The following is a 21,076-nucleotide window of genomic DNA, read 5'->3' as shown; positions in this document are numbered from 1 at the left end:
TTTAAAACACTTCACTTCATATAACGAAAAATAGCCTTGTCACATATGAACAGAGTTTCTAAAGATTAATTTACACTAAATAGAAGGAAGAATATAGCTCTGAATTGAGTCAATTACAGCAAAATAATCTTACTTCTTCCCTCAACTGATTTTTCCAAACCAAAACATGATCGGTTTGTTTGTATATTTTATGATACATTAGTAATACTATAAGACTACATACAATAGCATTGGATACAGCAAAGTAAAGGATGACTTTTTAAAAGAGCCAAGGAAAAGATGCATATTTGTTGTTTGTATTTAATGAAGCGGTCTCAGCACTTGGCCTAAGCCACCGATAACCAGACAGTGGTGCTATAAACCCTACGGAGGGTAAAACCCATTTATGAATGTATTGAACAAGTGCCGTAAAACCGAAATGCCACTAACCGATACCAACACTAATTGGGGGCTGCCTCTACTGGCTCCTACAAGTCTCAGAGGAAATGTTGTGGTGTAGGAGGTTATCCTTGTTCGCATATCTTAGCCTCCAGGAGTACTGATCCCCATTCAACTTGCAGTAGGTGCAGAGCAAATGTCTGTAGTGAAGATAATCCTTGTTCACAATATAATTCTTGGTCTCCTGAGCAATGGGAGAGGTTTACTAAGAAAGGGGCAGCATAAGAGGAAGATGAAGGTCCCCCTTCTTAATCTTGATTTTGTCTCTTCATTGGCTAAATCTCTTCAGTTGCTTCATCTTCATTAGATGGTTTTTCCCTTCCTTTTTTCCCATTGACACATCTTTGGAAGTTTGGGAGTGGGTTCGGGAGATTGTATATTTAATGCTACCCTGTCTCATCCTTTAGGGAGGGGGCGGCCCATTGCCATCTTTATCCTTTGTTCCAGTATCAGATGCGCAAAAGATATCAAGTGGTTGGGCATCATTAGGCCTCGCAGGCGTCCAACCTTAGATAGTCTTGTGTCCCACTTCATGCTTTCCTGCAGCTCAGTACCAACCCCAATAGCTGGACTGACCCCTCTAAGGCTCCACTGTATGGGGTTGCATTCTGCAACATCTAGCGGGACTCGTATGGTACCGTCCACGCACTCTCCATCTTCTTCATTATCATCACTATCATTGTTGTCTGCTTCCCCTGTATGGTCGACGTTCAAGCGTTGGGGGATTAGGGACTTTGTTTCTGATCCTAGAGCCAAGAAAAGAAGGAATACAGTGGACCCCCCATATTTGTGTTCTCAAGATTTGTGGACTTGCCTATTCGTTGGTGTATGGATCATATCTACCCATTATTCACAGAAAATTTTCCTATTCAGGGTATTTTTCACCAAGAAATAGTCACTAATTACTGTATTTTTGTATAAATTTCATGACTAAAAGTACTTTTTGTGATAAGACTAGTAAAATATTCAGGTATAAGCCTTTTTAGAAGGGTTTTAAACATTTGTGGAGTTAAGCTATTCAGGGTGAGGGTTCTAGTACGCATCCCCTGTGAATAGGGGAAGTCTATTCTTCTTTGAGCCAGGACAAGTCAGTCACATCCCCTCATCGGACCGGATAGTAAACATGTCTCCACCAACTTAGTCCCTGAGTCATCATTGGCACATGGCTGTTGCTCTCCCAGAGACATTCAGCATCACAGGAAGCTTGGTATAGGGAAGGATCAGTCCGCTGTTGTCCAAGACTGGTTCTTCTGCAACGGACTATGTACGGGTATTGTCAGGAGTCTTGTGGACTTCAGTAGATGATACCTTTCGTCTTTGGGCTACTAACCCGCAAGAGCTTGCACTCTTGTGAATTTGATGATTCCAGGATGGGATCACTCTGCTGTTGAACAGATCGTTTAAGTTTCTCCCAGCTCCTCTACCTCGCCATAGAAGATACACCACTCCATTATTACCTCTTCTAGGTAGACAGATTAATCTAGAAGTCTTTCGATTGAAGGCGGAGCTGACTTGGATCAAGTTAAGATGGAGTGCCCCTCCCTTACATTTCACGAAGACGCTGCATTGGAGTCTATGGCTGCTTTTGTTTTCCAGATGGCCTATTGGCTGGACTTAAGTCCACATCATTGGCCAGAATTTCGTCATTGGCTTCTACAAGAGACAGTCAATGATGTGGCTTACATCAGATTATTGGAGTCTGGTTCAAAGACCATCTCTCGTACCTGACACATTTGAGTGCCAATATGTGGGCCAATCTCCGGCTAATGAGGAGGGATGCAACCCTCACCTTTTTGAATCGATCTCAAAGAGGAAGGGTGATAGGGGTAAAGGCAGAGGTGGGAGACAGTAGTGTGTGTGCCTTCCCCACTTCTTGCCACCATTGGGGTCTGATGCACGGCGAGTCATTGGGCTATGTGGCAGAGAGTTGTGGTGGAGCCGTGGATAGTAATGTCCTTCGGGTAGATTATGTGCTCTCATTCAACTTTATCCCTCCTCTCCCACAGCACCCTCTCCTTCACCTGACCTACGATCAAGGATTTCGAAAACACCTAGCCCTCCAAGAAGTGAGGAAGATGATGGAGAAGGGAGCAATAGAGTAAGTAAAGAATCGTCCTCCGGGGTTCTACAGCTGAATCTTCCTGGTCCCCAATGCCAATGGCAATTGGAGGACAGTCATAGGTTTTTCAACGTTGAACTTTTTCACCAGGAAGACGAGGTTCAGAAAGGAAGCTCCACGAACAGTCTTGGCAGCCATCAGGGACTACTACATGCTGACCATAGGCATGAAGGATGCATACTTCCAGATTCCTATTCATCCTTCCACCCGGAAGTTTCTTAGTTTCAGTTTTGGAGAACTCGTGTTCCAGTTCAAGGTGCTGTACTTCGGGTAAACAGCTCCTTAGGTGTTCACAAGTTTTCATACTTGTATCAACATGGGCTCATGCTCAGGTGATCAGACTTCTAAGATTTCTCAACAACTGGCTGGTCTTTGGTGAGTTCCAAGGAAAAGTTGGTTCAGGACAGGGGATGCCTTCAACAATTTTGTCACAGCTTAGGCATTGTGGTAAATTTGGATAAGTCTAATCTCCTTCCCAGTCAAAGAATACTATACCTGGGAATGGTCTTAGACATAGCAGCATCAAGAGTCTTTCTGTTGGAACAGAGGATCGAGAAATTCAGGAAAGTGGCTCTTTCCTTTCTGTCTGAATGGACACAAGCAGCTTATCAGTGGCAGGTTATTCTAGGCCTGTTGATTTCACTGGAGAAGCTGGTTCAACATGGCCATCTACATCTGTGCTCCTTACAGTGGATGCTGGTCTTCAGCAGGGTCCCCCTCACATGCAGGTCATTCTGTTGACAGGAATGAGAAACAACCTACTGTGGCAGTTGGACGAAAAGAATTTGGTAGTGGAAGTTCCTTTTCATTCATCCCGGGCCCCCTGGAACTGCCACAGCTAGTTGTTGACTTACGACCTATGCAAGTTACGACTTAGCAACTTTTATGACCACCCCAGCTCCCGCCTCCACTCATGCAGATCAAGTGCTCACTCAGTGTAAGCAGTAGCCCAGTACAGTGTACATCCTCCATGTCCATTTGCATCTTGTGTTTATCTATCCCATTTTCTAGTTTGGCTTAACCCTTTTCCTCCCATCTTCTAGTTAAGTTAAAAAAGTAAAAGAGAATGCTAAAAGTATCGTTAGTAATGTTAAACTTGTGTAAACGCATACAGCCAGAAACAGCTGATTTGTTATGAACAAACAAATCCAATAACAACAGCTGTTTGCTTTCATTTCAACCATCGTACGATAGTAAAAAATTACTGTAGATATGTTACAAATGATGTTACTGTAGATATGTTACAAATGATGTTACTGTAGATATGTTACAAATTAAGTAGAATAGGACTAATATATTTTTACATTACTATATCCTTATTCACTAGAGAAAAGATCAACAAGGGCATATACTGCTAAATTTAAGCTGCAAGACGTAGCTGAAGCTGAGGAAAGAATGCTCATTTGCTAGTGACTATTATCGTGCATCAGCAACATGGATGAAACTCTTAAACTTATTTTAATCAAAACTATTTGACATGAAAGAACACATTTTACTGTTTTCACTCCAATAAAAGATATATGTAAAGCTCGTAGTATTATGATGAAATCAAGTGAAAATATTGAACGTAATCTGTTGATATTCTTTATGCAATAAACATGCCCTCAGTGCCATCTACTCACAAAAAAAAAAAAAATTTTCACAACAATCTGTATTCAAGTGATATTTTGACTTGAAAACACTTGGTATAACATAAAATAACCTTGTCCTATATCAATAGAGTATCGAGATTCATTTACGCTAACTGGAAGCAAGAAAATCGCTCTGATCTTAGTTCATTACAGCAAAATAAACTTACCTCGCAATTGTCCTCAGCTGATTGCCACAGTATAATATTCTTATGGTAATTTAGCATAGACCGACTTCCGTCCAAATTATTATATGACTGGTTGGTTGTAGCCAGTTGTGGATGCAAGTCGACAACTAGCTGTACTGTCCTCAGACGCATCTTCCGAAGGTTGGGGTCCTCATCTAGAAGACCACCTAACTTTCGGAGTGTGGAGTCCTCAAGACAATCAACTTCATATCAATGTGCTGGAGCTGAAAGCAGCCTTCTTAGCACTTCAGCAGTTTCAAGAGAGAGTGATGGGGCACTCTGTTGTTTTGCTGTCGGACAGCACTACGGTGGTTGCTTATGTGAACAAACAAGGGGAGGCTGATGTCTCACCAACTTCACCTGTTAATAGTTCAATTACACCAGTTGGCTATATCTATTCCAGGCAAAAGGAATATTGTGGCTGATAAGCTAAGTCAGCAGAGACAAATTCTGGGAACAGAGTGGTCTCTGCATCGGGAGATTGCAGATAGGCTATTTCACTTGTATGGGAGGCCAGTGATAGACCTTTTTGCTACAAGGGTCAATAGAAAGCTAGAGGTCTACTGTTCGATGGTTCCAAACTCGTTAGCGATGGTGGAGGATGTGCTTCAACATCCCTGGGACAACCTGAACATATGTGCCTTCCCCCATTTTGCCTGATCCGTCATGTCCTGAACAGAATGATGAGGTCTCAGAATCTCAAGATGACTCTAGTAGCTCCTTTATGGCCACAAGCAGAGTGGTTTACAGATGTGCTGTCACTGCTACCAGCCATTCTAAGAGATAACCCCCTTGGCAAAATCTGCTTTGTTAACCTCATGTAGAAAGATACCATCAGTTGATAGACTCCCTATCTCTTCATGGATGGGAGACTATCAAATACCTCCAGCAAGTGAGAGGCCTATCTTGAGGAGCAGCAACTCAAATGTTGGGATACTGCAGGAAGTCTACTTCATGTATGTATCGGGAAGTGGGCCATCTACGTGATTGTTGTCGTCGGCGGGGTAACTCCACTCGAAACCTCTGTTCAGCAGAAAGCTGATTTCCTAATCTTTCTCGGATCAGAAAAACATTATAATGATTTTGCCATAAGGGGCTACAGGGCTGCTCTAGCTTCGGTTCTTTTTATGAAGAAATTGGACATATCTACATCTTGGGAGACATCTATGCCGATTAAAAGCTTTGTGCAGTCCTGTTCCCTAGAGAGCTTAAACCTCCTGCATGGGATCCAACTCTGGTGCTGAGTAGAGGACTCAGCACCTCAGAATGGGATGTCGAAGGCATTTTATTAGTACAGCCCGGGTCAAGAAGGAAGTACAGTGGGGCCTCCCTTAGTCGCGGATCAGTAATCATGGGATCAGTTAACCACGGGTTTTTCCTTGGACCACTTCTCAGTCTATATTGCTGTATGAATAGCAGCATCACGGCTTGTCCGTGGTAGGCTAAGCCTCGGCCGCGGTCCGATAACTGCCAACATGCATGAACAGGTTCACATTATGATATTAACTGACAATAAAGGTAATAAAACCATTCTTACCTTATATATTATTGGCATATCTTCATAATTAATAGCTTATTCATGGAATAATTCAACGTCATTGACATAAACTTGTACTTGAGTGGCCAGCAATGAAATATAAACATTGAGCTACATTGCATTCACATTGACCTTTATCATTTGTTAACCTTTTAGAAATGTTAATAGTAGTAGTCTAATCATGGTAGTAATAACATTTAGGAAAACGTTAATTTTCAATTCTAACTTCATTATTGTTTTGGTAGAACGTAATTAACTTCTCTGAACAATGCAGTCATACAAATGATAATTGTCATAGATTATTGTATTTTTGTTTGTGATCGGCGACAAAGTGTCAACGTAATAAAACCATTTTTAGCTTATACTTATATAATTGGCATATCTTTATAATAAAATGCCTATCTTTCATATCAATGGCATATCTTCATAATAAAAAGCCTCTTCAAGGACTAATTTCTCGGGGAAAGCATTTTTCAAAAGATAGAAATACACTTTACAAGTTTAAAGTATGCATTGATTCTTTTATTTTGATGTGATTACATTAGTATTACAGTACAGTAACTAATTTTTTCATCATAAATTTATATTCATTCATGAAAAAATACAATGTGACGTTGCCAACCTACAGTCTCGTTCGTACATCATACTATGTTTGTATAACGTGATAGTGGTTACACCATTCTACAAACTACCCACGTATTTTACATACTTATGCACTAAAATCTATCATAAAACACTTTGCTTACTTTTTTTGTGGATCCCAAATAGTACTATATCCTGGAAAATTAACGAAATTATTTAATAATTATCAGATACTAATATGAATGTAAATAGCAAAATATCGATAAAATGCTAAATTAAAATCCTACCATCACCATTCTCTCTCTCTCTCTCTCTCTCTCTCTCTCTCTCTCTCTCTCTCTCTCTCTCTCTCTCTCTCTCTCTCTCTCTCTCTCAATGAAATAAAACAGCAACTTTTCAGAAAACCTTATTCAACTTACAGAATAAACTATAATACTGATCTATTATTATCGTAATAAAAGAACAGATGGTCGGCAACATTTGTATAGGTACTTACGTGTTGCCATATTTTTATTCTTTGTGTAAACTGTGCTTAATACTACTTTTATAGTTGACTCTGTGATTATCTCACATATGACAGTATACAAGAGAATATCTTACCACTATCGATGTTTCATTTCTTATCACCGTAAAAATATTTAAAATATGAATTTTATGTATACAACACAATGTTGTTATTCTCGACTTAGCTGGTCAACTGTTACTCTCGTCTAAGCTGCTCTCTCTCTCTCTCTCTCTCTCTCTCTCTCTCTCTCTCTCTCTCTCTCTCTCTCTCTCTCTCTCTCTCTCAATATCCTGGAAAATTAACGAAATTATTTAATAATTATCAGATACTAATATGAATGTAAATAGCAAAATATCGATAAAATGCTAAATTAAAATCCTACCATCACCATTCTCTCTCTCTCTCTCTCTCTCTCTCTCTCTCTCTCTCTCTCTCTCTCTCAATGAAATAAAACAGCAACTTTTCAGAAAACCTTATTCAACTTACAGAATAAACTATAATACTGATCTATTATTATCGTAATAAAAGAACAGATGGTCGGCAACATTTGTATAGGTACATACGTGTTGCCATATTTTTATTCTTTGTGTAAACTGTGCTTTAATACTACTTTTATAGTTGACTCTGTGATTATCTCACATATGACAGTATACAAGAGAATATCTTACCACTATCGATGTTTCATTTCTTATCACCGTAAAAATATTTAAAATATGAATTTTATGTATACAACACAATGTTGTTATTCTCGACTTAGCTGGTCAACTGTTACTCTCGTCCTAAGCTGCTCTCTCTCTCTCTCTCTCTCTCTCTCTCTCTCTCTCTCTCTCTCTCTCTCTCTCTCTCTCTCAATGAAATATGAATTACTGTATCATAAACTTTAATGTACAAAGTTAAAAAAAATAATTCCATTAATAAATTAGTTTCTTTTAGCAACTGAATTGTTTTCCAAAATATTTCTTTCGGTAATAAACGCCCATCAGCTGATTCTAAACATAAACAAAAGACAAAAAAAGATTTTTATTACTGTATTTTGCTGTTTGTACATTAATATTACAGTTGGGTGCTGTAATCATTATAGTAAATCATGATTTTTTATCATAATTGTGTTCATTCACAAAATAGAGATATGTACAGGCAGCCCGTGGTTAATGGGGCAATCGCTTAGAGGCGAATCGGTTTTACAGCTGTCGTAAAAAATATCCATTAAAAAATAAGGTATTTTAAGTTATCTTTATGGCACAATTTTCGGTTAACAGTGCCACTAGCACTGTTATGTGTTAACGAGTACTTACATTTGTAGACATACTGTTCAGACCATGAAGGTTATGCAAATGATATTAAAAACTTTTATTGAGAGTTATTACATAGGTATTAGGGTAAAATATATGCCCCTGACGCTGTTCTATGCTGAAAAGATAGTTAAATAAGTGCAAATTTAGCTATGGATGTGTCGATTTATAGATATTCATGCTTTTATGTTTAAAATGTGCATGAAAATGTATTACGTATAGGGTATTTTTATTTCTGCACAGAAATATGATACAAAGGCAGCTTTTGAAACTGCCCTTCATGTTATCAAAGAGGATGTTTTTTCCTGTTCGTTCTTATGAGCCGCCGCTTGCCGCTCTTCTGAAAATATAGTTAAAAAAATTGCAAATTTGGCGATCGATGTGTCGATTTTATAAAAGTTCATGATTTTGTTTAAAATATGTATGAAAATGTATTATGTATAGGGTATTTTTTATTTCTACCTAGAAATATGATACAATGGCAGCTTTACAACTGGCCTTCATGTTGTCAAATAGGATGATTTTTCATGTTCGTTCTTGTGAGCCACCGCCTGCCGCTCTTCCAAAAATTTCAAGTTAAAAAAAAAAGTGCAAATTTAGCGATCAATATGTTGATTTAAATGTTCATGCTTTTATGTTTAAAATGTGTATGAAAATATATTATGTATAGGGTATTTTTATTTTTGTACATAAATGATATAAATTAAGGCGGCTTTTGTAACTGCCCTCCACGTTATCAGAGGATGTTTTTTCAAGTTCGTTCTTGTCCGCCGCTGTTACGAAAAATGCGTTTACAAAGACTTCACATGCTTATATTTTATTAATTTTGGAACTAATTATAACTCATTTTGTTAATGAAACTTCAGCTTTTGGTTATAATGAAACTTAGCTTTTATATAAGTTTTTTTTACAGCCCTTCACATGATGAAGACAATAGTTTGTTCAATTGCGCCCAAATCATAAAATATTGATTTATATCATTGAATCACGTTTTTATAAATTATATTTACAATTCTTGTTGAAAAGGATTGCTGCATCAGCTCCATTAATTTTGTATAGAGTCTTCTCTATTTTCCTTATTAAGGATTTCTCAATATTGCTGAAACTGGCAAGCAACATGCCAAAGGGGATCGTCAAATCCGGTGTAGTCATATTTCAGCAACATTGAGAAATCCTTATTAAGGAAAATAGAGAAGACTCTATACAAAATTAATGGAGCTGATGCAGCAATCCTATTCAACAAGACTTGTTTAAAAGAGGGTCTACTCCCAAGATATATTTACAATTGTTGCATAAATCGATTGTAAAAGACAAAACTTGCGTATACATTCGATTTTGCAACACTCAATTTGTTTTTCCATGGGATAGAAGTGCAAAATATAACTCTGCAACTTGGTCGATTTTTTGTTATGTTACAACCGTACGAGCTAGAGATGCTGCTGCTACGTAGATGGCATAGTGACGAAAATTAAGATATGCACAGAAGAAAAAGTAAATATGCATCTTTTCCATAAATCTTTTAAAAAGTTAACGTTACTTCACTGTATCCAATAATATTGTATGTATTCTCATATTATTGTATTATAAAATGCTACAGTTAATCTAAGCCAGTATTCCGCAGAGCGGCCAATGTTTTGGTTTGGAAATCAGCTGATGGCAAATACGAGTTTGTTTCGCCCATATATAATGCAATTCTGGGTGAATTTTCTTGCTTCCAGTTAGCATAAACGAATATCTAGATACTTGACTTATATGAGACAAGGTTATTTTTCCTTATACGACATGTTCTTAGGTGGAAATATGACTTGAATAAGTCTTATGATTGTGAACTAATTTTTTTCGTCAACAGATTACGTTAGTGGCATGTTTTGAGTAAAAAAATTACAGGATTCTGTTCACAATTTTCCTTTATATCATTGTAATACAAACTTTACGTTATTTATCTTATATCGGCGTGAATGCAACAGTGAAATGTGTTCTTTCAAGCACAGTAGCTGTGATTAAAATGATTTTATCTCTATTTTATCTACGGTTGTGTTTGATGGCATACGTTCACTGGAGTTTTATCCTTGTTGCCGATGCACGATAATGGTCATTAGCAGCTTGAACAGTTTTCTCAGCTTCAGCTATAACTAGGTTTAAATTTAACAGTAGTACGTATATTTCCTGATTGATCTTTGATCTATATTGATCTTTGATCTATAGCGAATAAAGTTATTGTCTCAGTCCTATTCTACATAACATCATTTATAACAATTTCAGTAATAGTGTACTATAGTGCGATGATTGAAATACAAGCCAAACGGATGTTGTTATCCAATTAGGTTGTACTTAAAAAAAGAAAAAGCTGTTTCTCATTCGGTTGTTCATGGCTGTGCACGTTTACGCAACGAGTTTAATGTTAAAACCATACTTTCATCATTCTCTTTTGCTGTTTTTGAACTTATGTAACTAGAAGATGGGATAAAGTTATGTAACTAGAAGATGGGATAAAGTAAGGCAGTAGTAATTTGGTCTCTCATAAAATTGGATTATAATAAGACGAATTATCATAACTTGAACACTACAGCTACCTGTACACCGGATAAAACCTTATTATATCTTTACATTCTCTAGACACCCAAAGGATTAAAGCGAGGCTTTTTTTTCACTTTACAGTATTTATAATACAGGCAGTCCCCGGGTTACGACGGTGTCGGCTTACGACGTTCCGAGGTTACGACACTCGTCAATAGACGTTATTGCCAGGGTTACAATGCTCATCTGGGAGATGAAATATGACACCAAAAATGCAAAATAATCAATATTTGAAGGTTTTTTTGATGAAAAATGCCATAAGAATGCAGTTTACATAGTTTCCAATGCACCCAAAGCATTAAAAGTAAGGTTTTCTTAGGATTTTTGACGATGTTCCGGCTTATGACCATTTTCGGCTTATGACGCGTCTCAAGAACGGAACCCCCATCGTAACCCGGGGACCGCCTGTAGTACTATAATGTACTGTAGAGTACTAGTGTACAGTAAATTCTGCAGTACTATACTTCATAAATATAATTTTACTTATTGCACCATTGTGGGATTACAGCACCGTTTGACTGGTCTAGGGCGCTGTTAACCGGTCTAGTATTCCGAAAGAAGGTGTACGGCAGCTGTAGGCTTTAAAATTGCTTAGCGTCGATGGCCAGGAACGGAACCTCTGCTGCTAACCGAGGGCCGCCTGTACTTTAGTTTTGTGCAGCAGCCAAATCATGAAAATAAAGAGGAAATTTTAGCTAATGAACTTATGTTTGCAGATCTGATAAAAGGGAAATAAATGACATTATAGAGACATAAAACTTAAACACACACAAACAAAGGAGGCATAAAATAAGCAAGGGAGCCGTTTCAAGGACAATTCCCTTATATTACTACTAAAAGGAGTAGCCACTGATTGCTTTAAACTTAAGTTGCAGTAAGTACATGTGTATCTTCAAGCTACATAGGATAGTACCCATATCATAGTTTAAGGTATATTAGGTGTTTATATTAGTATTAAAATAGGCAGTTAGCCTATAAGAGTTTTTATAGGTAAGACATTTGGTGTTTTAACTATTGAAGTAAGCTGTTGGGGTGGGTGTAGCCTAGGGTTTTTTGAGGGTTGTGATAACATGGATATTTGGTTATCGCGGGTGGTTGTGGCCCCCAACCCCCACGATTATCGAGTCCCCACTGTATCCAAGAATATGCATATGCAGTGAAATTAGGCATTGTACTAAAACCCAGTAGATACACACATACATTTCTAAAAGGTTCAGAGGCTTAGGTCTTCTTCCGTAGAATTCTTATACAGGAAGATTGACCAGGTGTGATAAACCTCTGGTTGGTTTAGAATTACTTACCTCCTACCAAGAGTGAGTCAGTCCTAATGTTAAGAACCAGGTTTGTTCTGTGTATGAACAAATGACAAATTTTAATATAATTTGTAATTTTCATAGCTAACAAACCTGTTGTCTTAACATTTAATGCCAACTTTAGCCACACACCTGTCTGTTTACCCTGGGTTAGAAAATGACTAAGGTGTCATGAGATCAAGCTTGGGTTGGTGGTGTCACCCACCTCGTTCATGACTGATGGCAGATGCCATCAATCCCTTGTATGTAGTTATTGTTTTTTACTGGTTTCTAGCTGGCATTAGAAGATTTATCCCAATGTTGAGACCGCAGGTTTGTTAGTTATGAAAAATACAAGTTAAATTAAATATTTTTCATTTTGCTACAGATATCGACTAGGGCCATAACTTACTATATTATTTAAGTGTTCTTGTTTGAGAACTTACAAATTTTCGATTAAATTGAATAAAGGATAGCTTAGGAAAATAGCCATGTTGTTTTATTGTTCTGTTTATGTAATTATTCTTATATACAGTAATACTTTGGGTTACGAACCGATTAGTATACGAATTTTTTAACTTACGAAGTGACGACCTCATTCTGGAATACGAATTTCGCTTGGAATACGAATGCGGCGAATTTCCATCATGGGAGGCCGCCTGATTTGTTTACATCGATGAGCGTGGGATCTGCGAACGCATTTTTTTCGGCCAAAACTTAACGCCTCCTGCTTTGTTTGTTTTACATCGGATGAGCGTGGGATCTGCGAACGCATTTTTCGGCCAAAAAAAACTTAACGAGGGTCACGTGACTTCCTCCTACGCATCCCTTGACCCTTTTTAAACCATAACTCTTTCAATATCTCGCTGGCGGTAAGATTGAACGCATCTGTCCGTGATACGCTCTCAAATTTGCTTAGTGATTTGCGCACGTGTTGTGTTTCCGTAATAGTGCTTATACATTACTATTACCCAAATACTAAAGACAATGGCTCCCAAGATGACGAAGGCAAGCAGCAAGAAGGAAAGCATAAGAAAGAAGGAGATGATTACAGTCGAAATGAAGAAGGAAATTATCCAAATGCATGATAAAGGCGAGTGCGTGAAAGACATTGCAGCATTCTTCAAGCGGTCGCAATCAAACGATCTGCACTATTTTGAAGAAAAAGGAAGAAATTAAAGCCAGTAAAGCATCAAAAGGTGTCACAGTATTGACGAAACAACGGCCTTATATTCTCGACGATGTAGAAAATTTGCTCATAGAAAAATATTTTTTCAAAACTGTGAAAGACAACATAGTGTTGCGTAAGCGTAAAATTAGTGATCATAGTGAACGGTGCTCTCTAGAGAAAGAACCAGAAAGTCTTCCAGAAGTGTTCAGGAGGGAGATTTCCCCCCCAAGCCCTAACCCTCTCCTCCTCACCCTTCCCCTCCTCCCGTCTCCGTCAAGCCAGCAGCCACACTCGCCAAAGGTAAAGTTCAGGTTTTACTGTGCATGCATATTAAATCTAGTGTTTATATTTAATTTTATTCTTCAATTTTATAATTTTATGTAATTCCTACACGAATTTTCAACCTTAGTGAACAAAAATAAATGGAAAAATATAATTGAAATGGTTATTCATGGTCGGGTGGAACGCATTATTTGCTTTTTATAACATTCTTATGGGAAAATCCATTTGGGTTACGAATTTTTTAGGTTACGAAGCAGGTTCTGGAACGGATTAAATTCGTAACCCAAGGTATTACTGTAGTCTACTGAGGTGTTTTCTATCACTGACCTTTTATTTTAAACAGAATAAGATAGAAGTTGGGGATGTCATTGATGAAGCTTTTGGCATCTGCATTAATGGATGGCGACGTGGACGTGTGACTTCTCTCCTGAGACAGAAGAAAGGTCTTCCAGTTTCATTAAAAGTTATTAAGGTAATATTTTTTCCTCATTAATTTTTAAATATTGGACATGATGAGACTTGTAAGGCAGTGAACGTACATGAATAGAAAACAAAATAATGAAATTGTCAGCCAGTAAATAGATAATGACTGTTGGCTGTCATCATGATGATCATTTTATAACATTAGCTTAACTAGACAGTGCATAAAAACATTAGTCAGTATTACTGCTATTACTCACCTTAATCCCTATTTGGGTTGCTGATCATGATGAACCCTTTTGATGGTTTTCTATTGTGTCTTCTCATTCTATTCCTTAGTCTCACATGTTTTCTTGAATATGGCCTCTTCATCTGCCTCTAGCCTTTCCTTTCTTTCATGTCACTAGCATTTCCATTTCCATTTTCTTTCCTGCAACATTTTGCTCATCATCTACCCTCCTTATCAGGTGTCCAAATTATTTCAGTCTTGACTCTGGCTTTCTTTGATATTTCAATAAATTCACAGTCCCTTGATGTATTCATCTTTCTCATAGCTGAGTGAAAGGAAATTGATAACTTTATGAAAATTGAGCAGATTTTATTATAAGTTTATTTACCAAAGATTCTTTTGCATTGTTCTCTCAGGGCCACTATCCTAATGGATCAGTTTTTCCTGGTGTGGTGCCCTTACTTCGTCGTCTTCATTTAGATATTGAATCTCTACAAGAACAATATAGGGAAGCTGCTCTTTTGGAGAGTCAGGAAACATCATTGTCTACAAGCCATATAGGGTATGCTTAAATTTTTTTGGGTGAATTTGTAATTTGACAGGATGACAAATCAAGAAGTTAATTTTTTCATCAACAGTTTAAAGGAGATATAAAGCAAATAAGATAATTAATGTACCATATTTCCAGGCATGGAAGGAGTACGGACATCCTAGAGGACAAAGGTTACTTTATCATAGGCTTATCATATCATTCCAAGAGGAGGGTTATATTTACTATACAGTAATTAGAATTTTCACATAAGGTACTTACCAAACAATTACATTAGCTGTACGCTTTCTTACCTGGCAGTCGAAAATTCAAATTCCTGGCGGCGGTAGCGCCATTGTTCGTGTAGGTGATACAGATCCCGCCCACTTTCGGGAATACCTGGTACTGCTGAGCTTAAGATTCAATTCGTTTTCTGCCGGCCACGGGGTAACACCGGTGGTTTGTTGTTGCAGTCGACTTTCGTCGCCATTGTGGATTTTTTCTTTTTGGTGATGTACAATTTCTTGGTTGGCTCTTTTGCTTCATCAGTTAGCTGCCTAGTTATTAACGAATTATTACAAAGATGTCTGATGCTAGTTCTTCTTCAGTTAGGTTTTGCAGCAGTGGTTGCAAAACTAGATTAGCTAAACTATGTTACGATCCGCACTCCAAATGTGTTAAATGTAGGGGTCAGTGCTGTAGCAAGGAATTAACTTGTGATGAGTGCCATAGTTCAGATGAACAAGGTTGGAAGACTTTCATAGCTCATTTGGATAAGATGGACAAAGATAGGAAAAGAAAAGCAGCTCTTAGAGCGAGTAGTATAACTAGAGTAGAGACAACTCCCGTGCCTTCAGAGGCAAACAAACCGTCACTATCTTCTCCACTTTTATCAAATATTTCACCTATTGATAGTCCTCCAACTTCAGTACCAATTACTCCAGACCAGGTATCCCATGTTTCCGATCCCAACACCATATCCTTGTTAGAGTCCAAGATGGACAGAAATTTGAGTTCTTGGCAAAATCCGTTATGGATTTGGGTATGTCATTTCGTGCGTTCGTAGAGAAGTCAAGTGAAAAGGCCAGTGTTAGGCCAAGTGTCAGTGTCATGTCCGAGGAGGCGGCTGTCCGTTCCCCCTGTTCTCCTAGACGAAGGTCACTGTCATACTCCCCAGCGAGTCCCGGGAGAAGACATACCAGAGGTCGAAGGGAGACTGGGGGAGTTTGCCCACGGTCAGTCGCCGACTCCGTCGACGTAGTCGACTCACGAGTGTCCAGAAAACGCCGCTGGAAAGGCGTAGATATCAGTGACGCGCAGTTGTCGTCTGACTCGGAAGTGCAGTCGCCTGTGTCGAGGCGAAAAGTGTGGTGTGATTTAGTGTCGCGTCCGTTGAAGATACGTGCCCAGCGTACGAGAGGGATGTTGCTGCCTGTTAAGAAATCTAAGGAGCACTGGAGTCCACAACCTTCCTGCAGTTTTGCACCGGACCAGGTTTTCCGGGAAGATCATCAGTCCTCTTTGGATAGCGTAACTTCGGATGGAGTCAGACACTCACATGCGTCACAGCGCTCGCGTGCTTGCGAGACTGCCTCGCCTCGTTGTGTATCGATAGTTCATTTGCCTCGAGGAGTTTCGTCTCGTTCGCCCCATTCGTCTCGAACTGTTTCGACTCGTTCGCCTCGAGCTGCTTCGACTCGCTTGCCTCATACGTCTCAAGCTGTTTTGACTCGTGCGCCTCATTCGCCTCGAGCTGCTTCAACTCATTCGCCTCATACGTCTCGAGCTGTATCTGCCGTCCTGTCGGAAGAGGAAACTCAAGACCAGGATGCGAAGCCCTCTTCTGCTTATTCTAGTCTGTTAAGGTTTCTTTTACAGACTTATCCAGATTTTTTTGCACCTGCTTCGCCTTCTTCACCTCCGTTGATGTTTGTGAAGGATAGGAGATCAGCGCCTTCGGGGTTACCAAAACTAGTTCTTTCTCAGTCCTCGAAGAAAGTACTGAAGGATGTAGAAGAGTGGCTTGCTAAGAAGAGGGAGTCAGGCAAGGCTTCGTTCGCTTTTCCTCCATCGAAGCTGCAGAATAAAACCTACAGGTTTTGTGGGGCAGGATAAGTTCCTTCTTTGGGAGTTTCTGCCTCCTCCCAAGGAGACTTCTCTGGTCTTGTGGACTCAAGCAGAAGAGCAGCGTTCTTGGCTGCGAAAGTGTTGTTCTCTTCACCCGAGTTGGATCACCTGGTGAAGAACTTATACAAGTTGATCGAAGTCTTCAGTTTTCTGGATTGGACTATTGCAGAGTTAGCCAGAAAAATTGAAGATTGCCAGTCTCTAGATGAGGATGTTCCTGTCGACTGGCTCAATGTGTTGTCCTGTGCAGACAGGGCAGTGAGAGACGGTTCGGGGGAATTGGCCGCCCTATTCACTATGGGAGTACTAAAGAAGAGAGAACGGTGGTGCTCCTTCACATCTCGAGGAGTAACGACGAACCAAAAATCGGCTTTGTTGTTCTCCCCCCGAGTAAATCTCACCTGTTTCCAGAAGAAACCATTAAACGTGCTGTCGGACCTCGAGAAAAAGTCCACCAATGATCTTCTCTTTCAGTCAGCGAGAAGACCTAAGGTACCTCCAGCGACAGGAGCCAAAGCTTCCCCTCTTCAAAAATATCCCTTTCGAGGAGGTAAATCGAGGTGGCAGCAGAGACCAAGAACAAATCTACGAACCACTTCCAAGTCTACCAAGAAACCTTCCTTTAAGACAGAGAAATGATCGGAAGGTCCTTCACACACCCTTGGGGGCAAGACTCCACAACTACTGGGAGGAATGGAGTCGAAGAGGAGCAGAACAGTGGGTAATTCAGGTGCTTCGAGAGGGATATGTGATCCTTTTACGCAGGATCCACCACTGTACAATACACCTGTCTGTTTGACAGCATACTCGACAGGATCAACAAGAGCTTTGGCTTTAGCCAAAGAAGTAGTAGGACTCATCAACAAAGAGGCCATAGAGGAAGTAACCGATACGAACTCCTCAGGGTTTTACAACAGGCTCTTCGTAGCCCCCAAGGCATCAGGGGGATGGAGACCTGTGTTGGACGTAAGCGCTCTGAACCTCTTCGTCCGGAAGACAAAATTCCGAATGGAAACCAGTTGATAGGTAATGTCAGCCATCCAACCGGGCGACTGGATGGTATCTCTTGACATGAAGGATGCATACTTCCATGTCCCCATCCATCAGGACTCCAGGAAGTTCCTGAGATTTGTCTTCAAGAAGAGAGTCTTCCAGTTCAGAGCCCTATGCTTCGGTCTGTCAACCACCCCTCAAGTATTTACTCGGATTCTGGCTCCTCTGGGAAAGTGGCTGCTTTTGATGGGGATCAACACAGCTTTTTACTTAGACGATTGGCTCCTGATAGCCAGATCCAGGTGTCAGTGTGTGAAGGACTTGGAGAAGACACTGACTTTGACACAACAATTGGGTATCATAGTAAACACGGAGAAGTCCCAATTGATTCCAACTCAGAGGATTCTCTATTTAGGGATGATACTAGACTCTCTAGCTTTTCGGGTTTTTCTCTCCCCAAAGAGGATAGAGTCCTGCTTGTCAACAGTCCAGCAATTTCTGGTTTGCCGGTCCTGCTCAGCGCTCGAATGAATGTTCCTACTCGGGACTCTGGCTTCAGTGGAGAGTTTTGTCAGGTAAGGACGCCTACACATGAGGCCGCTTCAGTTCTTCCTGAAAGCAAATTGGTCTCGGAAGACACAGTCGGACTCACTAGTTTTCCCCGACAGAAGAGATAAAGATGGATCTTCGTTGGTGGCATTCGAGGGAAAGATTACAAGAAGGAATTTCCCTAGTCGTGTTGAACCCCAACCTGTAGTTCTTCTCAGATGTCTCAGACAGCGGATGGGGAGCCCTTCTAGGAGACAAGTGTCTCAGGTCTATGGACAGAATGAGAAAAGACCTTACACATCAATGGGAAGGAATTGAAGGCCATCCTCTTAGGGCTACAAGCATTCGACCATTTAGTCACCGGAAGAAACGTAGCGGTCTACTCGGACAACACCACAGCGTTGTCATATGTACGGAAGCAGGGAGGGACCCACTCGTTCTCTCTCAACAAGATAGCCATAGATCTTCTCACCTGGACGAACGAGAAGAGGATCACCCTTTTTCCAAGATTCATGCAAGGGAGATTGAACGTACTTGCAGACGAACTGAGTCGGGTAAATCAGGTGTTACCAACAGAATGGACCCTGAACGAGAAAGTGTGTCAGGACCTCTGGAAGCTTTGGGGAAGACCATCAATAGATCTGTTCGCCACATCGAGGAACAATCGCCTTCCCATTTTTTGTTCTCCGATTCCAGAACCACTAGCGTGGAGAACAGATGCGATGCTGCTAGATTGGACAGGACTGAACGTTTACGCTTTTCCTCCCTTCGGGATGATAAGAGAGGTCTTAAACAAGTTCAATCACACCAGAATGTGACAGTGACCCTAGTGGCGCCATTCTGGCCCAGGAAAGAGTGGTTCCCGGACCTTCTCAATCTGCTGGTGGATTTTCCCAGACTACTTCCACAAAATCCATCGCTTCTCAAACAACCCCATTTCAACCGATATCACCAAGGGATGTCCGCTCTGGCCCTGACAGGATTCAGACTCAGGAACCTGGTCAGAGCAAAAGGGTTTTCGCGAAGGGCGTCAGAGGCTATTGCTAGCAGCAGAAGAAGTTCTTCTGCCAAGCTCTACCAGTCCAAGTGGAGAGTTTTTAGGTCATGGTGCAGACGACATAGCATCTCTTCTTCTGAGACATCTATAACAGAAATTGCAGAATTTTTGTTATTTCTGAGGGACACCAAGAAGTTGGCCACTTCAACTATTAAAGGATATAGGGCCATGTTTTCATCGGTTTTCAAGCATAGAGGCCTCCACATTTCATCAAATCAGGACCTGATCAGATCCTTTAGTTCCTCCAAGATTTTCAAGCCTGTAGAAGTGGAATGGAACTTGGATATTGTTTTAAGGTGGCTCAACAGCCCCCAATTCGAACCGTTGAATTCTGCAACCTTGAGGGACGTAACTAGGAAGACACTATTCCTTGTCACCTTAGCCACAGCGGGAAGAGTAAGCGAGTTGCAGGCGATGAGTAAGGAAGAGGGTTTTGCCCAGGGCAATGCAGTTTGCTCTTATGTAACAGATTTTCTCGCTAAAAATGAGGATCCTTCGAATCCTTGGTCCCGTTCTTTCAAGATAAAGAACCTAATGGACTTAGTCGGGTCGGAAGATGAGGAATGTACATTGTTTCCGGTCAGAGCCATCAGACACTACCTGACTAGGACAGAAACTGTGAGAGGAGAGTTGAACCGACTCTGGTGCTTGGTGAAAGACCTGTCTCAGCCTCTTTCAAAGAATGCAACGTCCTTTTTCCAGAGGAGTTTGATCCGAGAAGCGTATGCCCAAACTCAGGAACATGCTCTTAGGGTGCTGAAAGTGAAGACGCATGAGATTTGTGCAGTAGCTACATCATTGGCTTTCAGACAGAATATGTCTCTATCCTCCATTATGCAAACTACATTCTGGAGGTCGAAATCGGTTTGCATCTCACTATTGGAAGGAGGTAGAAACTACTTACGAAAACTGCTTTAGATTGGGACCTTTGTCAGTAGCGGTAATGGTGTTGGGAGAGGTAGCATAGGGGGACTGGTTTTTTTCCCTCTACTATCTCCTCGCCTTGAATTTGAGGTTTTTTGAGTTTGTGGGAAGCCTGGGGGTACATGTACCTGAAGTACCCACCAGTCCTTATATCTGGTTAAGGGTACCATATGGTTTTTAGTGTAGGTGATGGTTTTTTGTATGGTTTTTTATCTGGTCTTTTCACCCAGGGCAAGGGCAAATCATTGTTGCTTTTTTTTGTCAATCATCGGTGAACCTCCATGATTGCAAAAATCCCACCATTAGTAGGGACGACCCTGGCCTTTACTGCCACGTCTCCTACATAAGATGAGAGCGCCGACCAGAGGCAGTATCTACCTGTAGCTGCTCTCTCACAAGGTAAGGTACTGCAGACATTATATATAATGTGAGCACATGACTTATTTTTATTCAGCAGAAAGCTGTCCATATACCCACCTTCCGGGTAATGTGGAGTCAGCTAATGTAATTGTTTGGTAAATCACTTATGTGAAAATGATATTTTAATGATAAAATAAGGTTTCACATATACTTCCCAAACAATTACATAATCAGAGCCCTCCCTCCTCTCCACAGATGGACGTTGCGGCTCAACGAA

General features: G+C 40.3%; 1 protein-coding gene across 1 annotated transcript in view; it reads left to right on the top strand.

The window, feature by feature from the left end:
- The window catches only part of LOC135212649 (uncharacterized), a 209,210-nt gene that overhangs the window by 54,526 nt on the left and 133,608 nt on the right, over positions 1-21,076 (top strand). Inside the window, exons 6-7 of the mRNA XM_064246276.1 lie at positions 13,955-14,083; positions 14,677-14,822. Of these exons, the coding sequence (XP_064102346.1) occupies positions 13,955-14,083; positions 14,677-14,822 (275 nt within the window). The remainder of the gene's footprint in view (positions 1-13,954; positions 14,084-14,676; positions 14,823-21,076) is intronic.

The sequence above is a fragment of the Macrobrachium nipponense genome, chromosome 41 (assembly GCF_015104395.2).
Source record: "Macrobrachium nipponense isolate FS-2020 chromosome 41, ASM1510439v2, whole genome shotgun sequence".
NCBI classification, from domain to species: Eukaryota; Metazoa; Arthropoda; class Malacostraca; order Decapoda; family Palaemonidae; genus Macrobrachium; species Macrobrachium nipponense.
Note: the sequence above shows the minus strand (reverse complement) of the source record. Positions and strands in the feature narration are given on the sequence as shown.